The 12,197-nt window shown below is 38.4% G+C and overlaps 1 protein-coding gene across 4 annotated transcripts in view; it reads left to right on the forward strand.

The window, feature by feature from the left end:
* The window catches only part of Nrp1 (neuropilin 1), a 139,683-nt gene that overhangs the window by 97,954 nt on the left and 29,532 nt on the right, over positions 1–12,197 (forward strand). For all 4 annotated transcript variants that reach the window (XM_076832093.1, XM_076832095.1, XM_076832094.1 and 1 more), the window contains exons 8-9: positions 3,048–3,192; positions 9,733–10,064. In XM_076832093.1, coding sequence (XP_076688208.1) covers positions 3,048–3,192; positions 9,733–10,064 — 477 coding nt within the window. The remainder of the gene's footprint in view (positions 1–3,047; positions 3,193–9,732; positions 10,065–12,197) is intronic.

Consider the following 12,197-nt stretch of genomic DNA (forward strand, 5'->3'; position numbering starts at 1 on the left):
AGTGGTTTACAAACTAATTTACAAGTGCATCTGGCTGCATCTTGTAAGAAGGGGTAGAACTAAAGGCATTCGCTGTGTTCCCTCAGATCACACAAATGACATGCTGCCCTCTTCCTGCTTTTAACTGAAGAGGTAGCTCAGACCACCCTGTGTCCCCCAGCTCCTAGTATTTGGTCGTTTGTACCCATGGTCTGTTTTTCTCAGTCTATCTGTTTATTTGAAGTTACACTTCCTCTGATTTACTAATCAAAAGACTTTTGAGACTTCATATTCACTGTTTCTCCCAAATTAAAATCTTCCCCTGGAGGCTGAATAAAATACGAAAACAAAGACCAAAAAAATTTATATTAGGGATAGCGGCAAAGATTCAGGTAACTTGAGATTATGGGCTTGGAAAGAGGCCAGTGAATATGTCCTTGTCTCACTTTTGAGCATTCTTGGCCTGGAGTTTCTCCTTTTGGGTCTGGAACTGAGAAATGCCTCTGGAGGTTGAAGTGAACGAAGAACCATTAATTCCCTTGATTAGCAGCAAAATCCCCCACTCTTGGTTGGGCAGGCAAGATGGAAGCAGATATCAGTGGACAACTGCTCTGTGGGAGGAAGCCTCTGTGGACAGACAAGGTCAAGGCCTATCTAGCCCTAGAGGTCGTGGAACCTGTTCTCCATCTGGGGAAGAAAACCCCTCACCATCAACACATATGGAGATGTCAATTATGTCCCTAAGTTTGAACTTGTTATTTTAGAGTAGATGTTTGAAGATGTGCCTTAGTTAACAATAAACAAAACTCCAATAATGCCAAGTATGCATTTACCAAAAAAAGGAACCCAGAGAGAGGGGTTAAAAAAAAACCTTACACACATACACACACACACACACACACACACACACGCACGCACACACACACACACACACACACATATATATATATATATATTAATAAGAGCTATTTCTCCCAGTTGTCCTCTTCAGCCACTGTCCACTGGTTGATTTTTTGTGGTTCAGAGGGAGTTGTCAGAAAGCCCACCCAGACTCACGGGGGATGTCTCAAAGTGCACAGGGCTCACACTAGGAACACCCTGGCACATAGCAGGGCTTCTAGGGTTGGAGGCAGAAAGAAATAAGGAAGGATTCAACAGAGATGTAGACTTGCCACCTGGCTGAGCAGTTTAATTGAATCTAAATGAAACAAAAACACCCAGCTGGAGTCACATTATTGCTACCTTTCCTCTCTCTTTTTTTTTTTTTTCCTGTATTTTGGGGCTTTTCAGCCAAAGGCCTCTACAACCTTTCCTATTTTCTCAGGGAGCATTGGATGGACCTCATCAAGATCAGCCTTCACCCAGTAACAAGTCCAATAGGCCTCTCTCAGCTGGACAGAATGTGTGTGTTTTTGGGGTTTGCCACAAGCCACGTGAAACTCCCTCAGTGTGAGCAAAACGTGAACCTCCTAGATGAGCATTCAGCACTCCCAAACAACTTCTGGTCTCTTTGGCAAGGGGGCTCGTGGACCTTGTAAGGAGAACTACAACTTTTGGGGCTCTTCCCCTTCCTGCAGCTACCCATTATTTCCTGCCACACAAAAATTCTCCCACACATATCGATTCCAGAGAGGGAAGCTGCAGTAGGACAGAAATCTAAAGGCCATCACAGGCTAGGATAAATTCCCATGTTAAATTGTCTCTTGAGAGGCTCATGCAGATAACCAGCTCTGTGATGCATTTGACTGCCTTCAGTTAGGCACGCCACTTAAACTAAAATGAAGCAAAAACGCCAGCCCAACTTATGCAAGTCCTTTCTCCTGGAGAGAAGAGCAAACTTTGGGAAACACGGTTCTTCTCCATGTACTTATCTGGGAGGCCGGAGAGAATCTGCACACCCCTGGTGGGCCCATGCTCTTAATGATGCCACCTAAGAGGTTTTACAGAGAAGCACAGTGCTACCTACACAAAGCACAGGACTGTCCTTGACCCAGAATTGACATTAAAATCTCAGGAATGGAGACTTTCACTTATACCCAAGACCATTCTAGTGCCAGATTGTTCCACGAGGCAAACAGTCTCATTCCTCAGAGATCTTTTGGGGAATGCTGCCACTGCCTCATTGCCAGAATCGCCCAATGGATACTTGTGGGAAATTGGTTCTTGCCTGGCACTCTTTACATCTGCAATCCCGTGTCTCATCTTTCTTAGACTAAAATGACTTTTTTTTTTTTTATTTTTGGTACCAGGGATTAAACCCACAGGCATTTAACCACTGAGCCACATCCCCAGCCCTTTTTATATTTTTATTTGAGACAGGGTCTTACAAAGGTGCTTAGAGCTTTGCTAAGTTGCTGAGGCTGGCTTTGAACTTGAGATCCTCCTGCAGCAGCCTTCTGAGTCATGAGGACTAGAGGCATGAATCACTGTGCCCAGCTCAAATGACTCATTTTTAAAACTAGAAGCAGAAACCCTGAAAAGGCTGACTTAGTTAAAAAGCATGTGTAACTCCGTTTTGACTTTGGCCACTAAAACCTAATTTTACCAAGGTTCCAAAAGACTTAAAGTCATTAATTCATGTCTGGGGTGAAATCTCTTATAAAGGGACAGAGTCAAAAAGGAAGCTAGTACCTGACTTACTATGGTAGTGTGAGAACATAACCTACAACCTCAAAAAGCCATACAGCACACTGAATTCAAAAAGCATTCTTTCTGGGGGTCCCTGGGAAAGGAAATGTCTGGAGTATTCTGCAGTCCTCTGAGAAAGTTAATAACTTCCCACTTTTTAAGATAAAAGCATGTGCCTTTTAATAAATGTCATCCTTTCTAAGAGACTGTAGCCTCTCAGAAAATTGAATAGATAATTAGGACAACGTTCTATATTTGACACGGTTCTTTCTGATTACCATCATTTGGAAAAATAACATGACAAGTTATTAATGCCACTTCAACTTGATAGACAATGCTGAAATTGTAAATAATTTTTACAAGCATTTGTGAAAATACATTTTTATTTGTTTTGAATACAAAACTTCTGTTATTAAAGGACCCTTTCTTCTCCCTTGAAGATCTTTCAGGGAAACACCAATCCCACCGACGTCGCTCTTGGAATTCTTCCCAAACCACTGATCACACGATTTGTTCGAATCAAACCCATGACTTGGGAAACTGGCATATCTATGAGATTTGAAGTATATGGCTGCAAGATAACAGGTAAGCTCCAGCTTGAAGATTGCCTGGTTTTGATTGGTGCAAACCTTCACAGGCAAGGAGAATAACTTGGTATTAACGTGATCACTTTTACTTAGTAGTTAAGAGTATACACTTTGGATCCTTACTACCCACTATTCTGCTTCTTTCAAAGCCTAAGTTATCTCACTTGGAAAATAGTTGTAGAACTTGAACACCATGCAGGCGACTTGTGATAATGGATATGAAGCATTTAAGCCCAGTCTGGCAGGTGGCAGAAATTTGTTTCCTGGTACCTTTTCCACTAGGCTGTATGCTCCATGAAGACATGCTTCAAGCCTTCCATCTTCCTAGGTGTGCACTTCACTGATGGGTACTTGGTAGATTTATAGCAAATAACTGTTCCGTGAAATGTTCTCCACTGACCTTCTCTTTTTAATTTTGAAACCCAGTGATGATGGCCTATACTGATAACCAATACTGATAAGCCTCAGTTAAGGAATTTAACTGATGAGAATTTCTCCTTGTAATCCCTAACTTTCCAGACTCTCCTATTTCTTGTTGAATGAATACATTAAAATACTTAGATTGGAAATCAACTCATAAATGTTTGGGTTTTTATTTCAATTTGTTTCTTCAAACATCAATAGGACTTTAAAAGTCCCTGTTAAATGTGGAATACATAGGTGGATTATTCCCATTTGAGAGATGAAAAAGGTGAAATACAAGAGATCAAGTAATGGGAAGAAGTAGGTCAGGTCAGGACAGAGTGGTGTGACTGGAATTCTTACTGTGTTTTCATGGTCATCAGCGCTGCAAGGGCTTGTCCATTGATCTCATTGTACAATTATTCTGTATTCAGATGTAGACAACAGTAATGTTGGAATTCTTTACTGCTTAAGTAAATACATTGCAAAACTTTCATTAAAAAAGCAATGACAATCCAAAAACCAATACAAATGTAATCTTTATAGTAAGCTTCAAAGTTTAAAAACAGATCAGTAGACGATCCACTCAAAGGTAATTAAAATTGAATTAACTTCCAAACTTCTGTGAAGCATCTTTCAATATTCTACCAGTGTACTTATTTAAGATATTTAACTTTTTATTTCACTTTAATATTTATTCTTTTAATATGATTCTTTTTAGAGAAAAAAAATACTGACTTTTGAAGAGGAAAAAAAAAAAAGGAACCCCAGAATTTTCCATGAAAGTGCAAGCAATTTGAAGATGAGCTAATGAGGGGAAAATACATTGTTCACAGTAGAGTACATTTTGGAAAATAAAAACCACATCTGACTCCATACCAAATTTTTATTTATTTCCATCTCAGAGGCAGACTTGTTTATTGTCTTAGGATCTAAGAATTAGAAAGTACAAGGACTTGGAGGCAGGAATTGGGTGGAGAGAGGTTTGGAAAAGAAGAAGAAGAAAAAAAGAACACTGAAAATTAGACATGACCTTGGCTTTACTTTTGATCAGCAGTATCAGAAATGTCAGAATGTCAGAAAGTTCTACATCATTTCAGAGCATTACAAATTTGAGAGACTACCCATAAATTTGTAGGCTCAGGGCCAATTGAGGTCTACATAGAAATTTCTGGCCCATTTCTCCAACCTTATCTCATATCATTATATTTAATAAATGAAGTAAACTTCATAAAGACTCCAGATATGTTGGGCTGAACTCTGAATTTCCAACCTTTTAAAGATTTATGTCACATTCTTCTACTTATATAAAATATTTATTTGAACCCAAGTTGTCCTTTTTAATTTTCATAAAGACATTCCCAAGAGGAAATTCTAGGAATGTGAGCAAAGAAGGCAAATAATTTATTGGATTTTAAAACTGGCTAAATGACTTAGTTATTTAAAAATAGATGTCTAAAATAGCATATTTTAATATTTTTAAACATAGTCTATTTTATAATTATGGTAAATAGCTAATTTTGTTTTTCAAATAAAGTACTGCCTGTAGGCTCAGAGTGCTATCTTTTAAACATGACTCCTAGTGTAATGTAAATACTTTCTCTCTAGTAAGATAGCTAGAATCTCAAAGTAACTGATCTGGGATGGTTTTTTGAGAGGCCAGAATATAGTGATGGCCACATGAATAGAGGGTATAAAATCATATCCAGTCTTGACTCAGGACTGTCCACTTAGCGAATGTCTGACCATGGGCAAGACATCTTGTTTCTCTGATGTCCATTTCCTGATCTATAAGATTAACCTTAATGTAGCTGTAAGGGGAATTAAATGAAAGCATATTTGCAATATACCTGGCTTTGAGTGAGTGCTCACTAAATGGTACCCAGTAATTTAAAGTAGGATGTGGTATTCCATAAAGTGAAGCCAGAGTAAGCCCTTGCATGGAGACCTTCTAATAAGGCAGTATCAGATAACTCTCCTGGTTATGAGAACAGAAAATTTTCTTCTTTTGAGGTCATGGTCCCCTTAGCATGGAGATTAATGAACGAGTAGAACTGAAGTATCCCTGCTGGACTAGAAAATTCATGAAAGCAAGGCCTTGGTTACCTTATTTTCCATTGTGTCCTTTGTACCTGTAACACAAGTATACAGTAACACAATAAGCACTCTACAGTTGTTTTTGAATGAATATGCAGTTCTATCCATGCCTTCTAACAAGGAAGTGACCTCAAATTTTTTACCCTGTCCTGTTGAGTAGGCAGATCCTAACAGACTAGATTTGAAAAACAAAAAACTACAAAATTAAAAATTACTCTGTGAACACATCACAATGACCATCTTAAATGCTGCAGCTAAGTCACTGAGGAAAGAGTAGCTTATTCTCATTTAGGGTCTCCCATCAAATGCAGTTATTACTTTCTTGATCTTTGAAAACTGGTTAAATAGATATTTGATTTATCAAGATGTCTCAGTTTTTCCATTAAAGCTAAGTACAGAGATGTTACTGTAAAATAAATATATATATATATTTTACATATATATATATTACAGATATATATATTTTACAGATACATATATATTTTACAGATATATATATATATATATATATATATATATATATATATATATATATATATATATATCTCACTGGAAATATCCACCTCAGTCCCCTACTATAAAATTTTTTTCTCCCTCTCATCCAGGATTGAATGTTCATTTTCCCAACAGGTTGCTGGGTAAAATGCAGAATGTTCAGTGCAGATAAATAATGAATACTTTTTATATAAGTATATCCTCAGTATTGCATGGGATATATTTTTAAAGTATTCATTATTTTTATGAAATTCTTATTTAGCTGTGCATCCTATTTTTTTCTTTTTTCATTTGTTTGTTTGTTTGCTAAACCTGGCAACTATTTCCAATTGGTTTGTCTAGTTAGGCTAAACTACATCTGAACCAGCCTACCTATGGAAGAATGCAGTTTGTATCTAGCATCTCAGTCAATTGAATTAATTGCTAATATATTTTTTCTCCTAATTATTAAAAGTAAGTAACATAGTTATTTGTCAAAGGCAGATTAAGGTGGCCCTTCATGGTTGTTTTGGGTGAGGTGGACATAAGGAAGGAATAGCAGGTCAACTTTGCACTAGGAATATTATGTTAGCTGAATGGTGGCTCAGTAGCCCACGGTTTGTGGAGATATAAACTGTGCTTCAGCCAGCTCAGCATTAGAAAAAGGGCATTGATCTGGTGAAGGTTCTGCTCTCCTTACAATACTCAAGTTAATTATGTTTTTCTACAAATGGTAACATCTGGTCCCCATTACCAACTGAACATTGACTTTATAAGAGCTGGTTTTGAATCAGGCAGGTGTGACCACAGTGGCCAAAAAATGTGACTTATATTTTTAACACTATAGTTTCATAGTCCCTCAGTAACATACCTTTTGTAAATCTTTTTTTAATCCCCATTGAGTTTTTTCTTGGTTTCCAGATCCCAGCCTGGAGCAAATACTGTGGCTGAATTACAGGAAAGGGTATTTGAGAAAATGACAGCTGTCTTTTATTGTATTAATAAGTTGATTCATTCAACAAATATTTGCTGAGAACAACATCATATAAAACAGTCAAAGAATGAAAGAAAAAATAAACGATTTGGTTCATGCCCTCAATGAAATTAAAATCTGAGGAGGCAAAAAGCAGCAATTTAAAGAACTGAATATGATTGTCAACATATGAGAAATGCTGATGAAGTATTGTGAAGAATCCCAGAAAAGAAAAACCATGTCTAGTTGCAGAGATTCAAAATGTTGAAGAAATGATTTGGCATTTGAAAATGAGTCATTATTTTTATGCAGATCAGATAGTGGAAATGGCAAAATAATGGGGGAATTCTTAGTGGAGAGAATGAATGAGAGAAAGTTTTCCCTAAGGACAGGAAGTACTTCATCTCAACTGGCTCATGTAAAAGGGGTAGATGAGGAGAGGCCTTGTATGAATGTGAGGTAGAAGGTCTGGCATGCCTGGTTGAAAACTGCATGCATAATTCCTAGACAAGCAGGCACTGAAGAAGAATTGACATGATCTGAACTGTCCAACTCATGTGGAAAGTATCTGAGTAATTAATTCTTAAGGGTCAACTGATAACATGAGTGTAGTTTAATTGCATTAGAAGCGAGCCTCTTGCTCAGGAAAGTTTTATTTTTAGGCTATATTTTTTTACTGTTAGCATGGGGAATTGAGTTGTTTCAATGAAAAGTAGATTATCATCCCTAGGCAGGTTCTTGATTGAGATGTATGATTTTAAAAAGAGAATAATTGAAGCATTGGACACTTTGTTATTAGGCCTCCAATCAATTAATCAATAATTGATGCTCTATGCTCAAAAGCTACTTGAGTTGGTGTAGAAGATATGAAAAGGTCTATGATGTTGTTTATTGCCTTTGAGGATCTTAAAATCTTGCTGTAGACAAAAGACTAATAATTGTAAACCAATATAGTTCATCGCTAGGCTCTAGGCTACTTTCCATACCTGCCACCATATTTCTGGGGAGGGATGTCTCAAAATGAAGATGAGAGTAGCTTGAGAAATTTCCATAGTAAATCTAAGCTGGATTTTAAAGTCTGGGAAGAATATTTCTGTAAACATGAGGAGAGAGGGGTGGCAAGAACACACTGAAAACATGAAAACAGAACTAACTGGAATACGCTGTTAGTACTTAGTTAAAATAGATAAGTGAGGTAAAACCAAAATGAAGGTCTTGAAACCCAGATAGAAATTTTTGATATTTTCCTAGAAATAATGGAAAGCCATGGTATATATTTTAAAGATCTCTCTTTTTTATTATATGGTAAATTATATGACGTACAATTTACCACTTTAACCAATTTTAAATGTACAACTTATTTGTAGTAAGTACAATTCCATTGTTGTACAACTGCACTACCCATTTTCAGAACTTTTTAATCATCCTGAATTAAAACTCTACCCATTAAACACTGATTCCCATTTTCTCTCCCCACCCCAGTCCATCCAATGGTCATTCTACTTGCTGTCTCTATGAATATGACTATTCTAGGAACCTCATATTAGTTGGGATTATGCAGAACTTGTTCTTTTATGTCTGGCTTATTCTTTTTGGTAGCAGGAGATTTTTGAGCATGAGAATGACATGGCAAAATCAACATTTCATGAAAATTTCTGTACAGCCGTTAGTGTGCTCTAGATGGAGAACCGGGGTGTAGGAGGCCAACCACCATATTATTTAGCCCCCTAGCTATGGCTTCTCAGATCACGATGATGCCCAAAGAAACAGAAACTGCAAGAGGCAACCTCAAGCTTTTTCTTTTTCTTTTTTTAATGAAATCATGACAGTATTTGATAGCAAAACAGAAGTACAAAATAAGTAAAGACAAGATGACCAGGCAGAAACTAGGTAATTGGTGATGCCACCAATTAAAATTCAGGGTTCAGTAAACGGATGCAGTGTCAATGGAAAAGACGAGTTTAGTCTGCACATGGCATATTTAAGATGACAAAAAGATATTCAGGTGGAAAGTTCCTAACACAATGAAAAAGAAGGATGAGGAGGGGGAAGATGATTGCTGTCCTTCAACACTCAACCCAAATGCCACCTCTCAGAACTCCCCTCTTCTCCCTCCAAGCTCAGTCAAGCTCTGTGACTTCCCCTCCTTATCATCTTCTTTTTATCTTTGTTTGAGCAACTTTCTCAATATGGGTTTTGCTTCTTTATATATCTCCAACTGATGGTTAATTCTGAATTTCTTTTGGGCAGCACCTATCCTTGATCTGGGAATAACTTCTGAATACTAATGGGACTGAACCCTCCAGAGTTTGACATTAAATGCAGCAGAACTAAAAATAATCAGGGAGAGGGAGTGTGTGTCTTGCTAAAAATTTTCCTTACTGGGATACGAATGAAGAAAGAGGAAATTCTGTAAAAGTAGGAGAAAGATTTAAGGGAGGGAAGGCTCTGGTGTAATGTAAAATAATCCAAAGACCGAAAACATATGAATGGGTAGAAGACACTGTCTTTATTCAAATGGTTGCATTTTCTTTCTAGAAACTATTTTCCCATAAAATAATTTTACGTTATCTGTTTCGTTCCACCTCCTAGATTATCCTTGCTCTGGAATGCTGGGCATGGTGTCTGGACTCATCTCGGACTCCCAGATTGCAGCATCCAACCAAGGGGAGAGAAACTGGATGCCCGAAAACATCCGTCTGGTAACCAGTCGCTCCGGCTGGGCACTGCCGCCTGCACCCCACCCCTATGTCAATGAGTGGCTCCAGGTGGACCTGGGGGAGGAGAAGATTGTGAGGGGCATCATCATTCAGGGTGGGAAGCACCGAGAGAACAAGGTGTTCATGAGGAAGTTCAAGATAGGATACAGCAACAATGGCTCCGACTGGAAGATGATCATGGACGACAGCAAGCGCAAGCCCAAGGTGAGGTCCACTAAGAGGTCCCCGTCGAAGTTCTTCCTCAATCCCCTGATGTAAGTCAAGGACTTCCAGCATTTTCTTGAGGAAGGGCTCGTTCTTATTTTGTCAGTAGGACCCCAATTCTAGGGAAAACGAGAGTACAGGAAGGAAAGTGATGTCTGAGGTCAACATGGAAAAGCATTGCCCTTTCCCTCTTTAGAGGGAAAAGTCTCAGCTCAACATTCAGATGGGAGGTGGATAAGCGTGAGGTTTGGAGCTGGGGCTGACTGCAGACTCGACTTTGTCTATTTGGTGTTTTTTCCTCTTCTCTCATCCACCACTGGATTAAGTGTTCAATTTTTAAATTATTTATGTGTTTTTGCAGTGCTGGGGCTCTAACTCAGGGCATTGGGCCTACTAGGCAAGCATTCTACCACCAAGCTGCATGTCCAGTCCCTGTTTTAAATTTTTAGTTGTGATAAAATACACATAATTTAAAATTTATCATCTTAATCTTTTTAAGTGTTCACTTCAATAATGTCAAATAAACTCATATCGTTGTGTAGTTAGTCCCTAGAACTTTCTCATCTTGCAAAACTGAAATTCTGTACCCACTAAATAACAACTCTCTGTTTCCCCCTCTCCTCCTTCTGTGGCAAGCACCGTCCTATTTTCTGTCTCTATGAATTTGACTACTCTAGGAGGCTAGAGTATCATACAATACTAGAGTAATACAGTATTTGTCCCTTTGTGACTAGTTTATTTCACTTAGCATTCTGTCCCCAGGCTTCCACCCATGCTGCAGCATGTGTCAGAATTTCATTCCTTTTGAAATCTAAATAACATTCCATTGTATGTATACACCAAATTGGTTTCTCCATTCATCCATGGATGGACACTTGGGTTGCTTCCATCTTTGAGCTACTGTGAATAATGCTTAAGTATATTTTTGATGTATTTGGAACCTTTTAAAAAGCAGTTGGCTCTTAATAATCCAGTGAAAACAGAAGGGAATCTCAAGATAAAAATATTCCAATATTTCTAAAAACATGTGGCATAATTCTTTAACTGAACAGATATGCTTACATAATCAACTTTTACTTAGGCTGATGGTTACATTTGCATTTCCTGAGTACACAACACCAACTTGGAAAGATTCCCCAGGAGTCTGCAGGGTGGCCCGGAAGTGGGTTTAGGATTAAAACAAGGATCAACCCACAGGCAATCAGCAGCTTAGTTTCTGTATTCAATATGAGAATAGTATTCAGCTGATGATACTTCTCAACACCAACACAATTGGCCTTTTGGCCTTAGCCTTTCCATCTCTGCTTTGCCCAGGACCTTTACAAAAGAAGAAAATTCAGCTTATTGGAGGGAATATTGTTCTTGCTTTATCCTTGCTCCCGCTCCACCAAGTATAGTGTAGTGACTCAGGCCACAGGCATCTCAGGCAGGAAATATAACCCTGGCAAGTGCTGCCAGCTCCACTCCCTCCAGATGAGGGGGCTCTGAGAAGACCTCCCTGTCCTCTACAGGCTGCAGGTCAGCATCAGAACAACTGGCCACCGACAGAGCTGGTACTCTCAGAAGAGTAAGAAATTCTCCACCATCTCTCCCTGTCTTAACTTGTGGGTTCTAAAAATTTTCAGTGCTATATTTTACCTTTGTGTGGCTACTTTCTTTTCTGTGTCCATTTCCCTTTCCTCTTTTATGTCTACCTCTCTCATCCTGGTGACTGAGAAAGGAAAATAAACATCAGAACTGGAGATTCTTATAAGTTGGTCTTTTCTGAGGAGCAGGGAGCATTATGATTTCATCAGAGTGTGAATATGCTACAGATCAGCAACTTCCTGGGGCTGCTGTCAATGGCAGAGTGTGCTGTTGTGACACGTTCTTCAACACTAGAGTTCTGAGAGAGACAGAAAACAAATCACCATATGCTTTTGATAGGATGCATCATATGCTTGCCTTCTTTGTTATCTAATCCAAGCGTCTGCAATCGAGCCTAAAGCTATCACTCTATTGTAGTAGACCGAGTACAGAATTCCACAAGTAACCCATGCATGTGTTTTAACTTTAACAAAATGCTCAATTCAAGATTGGTTGAATGTGTTGGGTTTTATTCCTAAAATATCCATCATTATCATCTCCCTATGA

This window comes from Callospermophilus lateralis, chromosome 13, assembly GCF_048772815.1.
Source record: "Callospermophilus lateralis isolate mCalLat2 chromosome 13, mCalLat2.hap1, whole genome shotgun sequence".
Lineage (NCBI taxonomy): Eukaryota > Metazoa > Chordata > Mammalia > Rodentia > Sciuridae > Callospermophilus > Callospermophilus lateralis.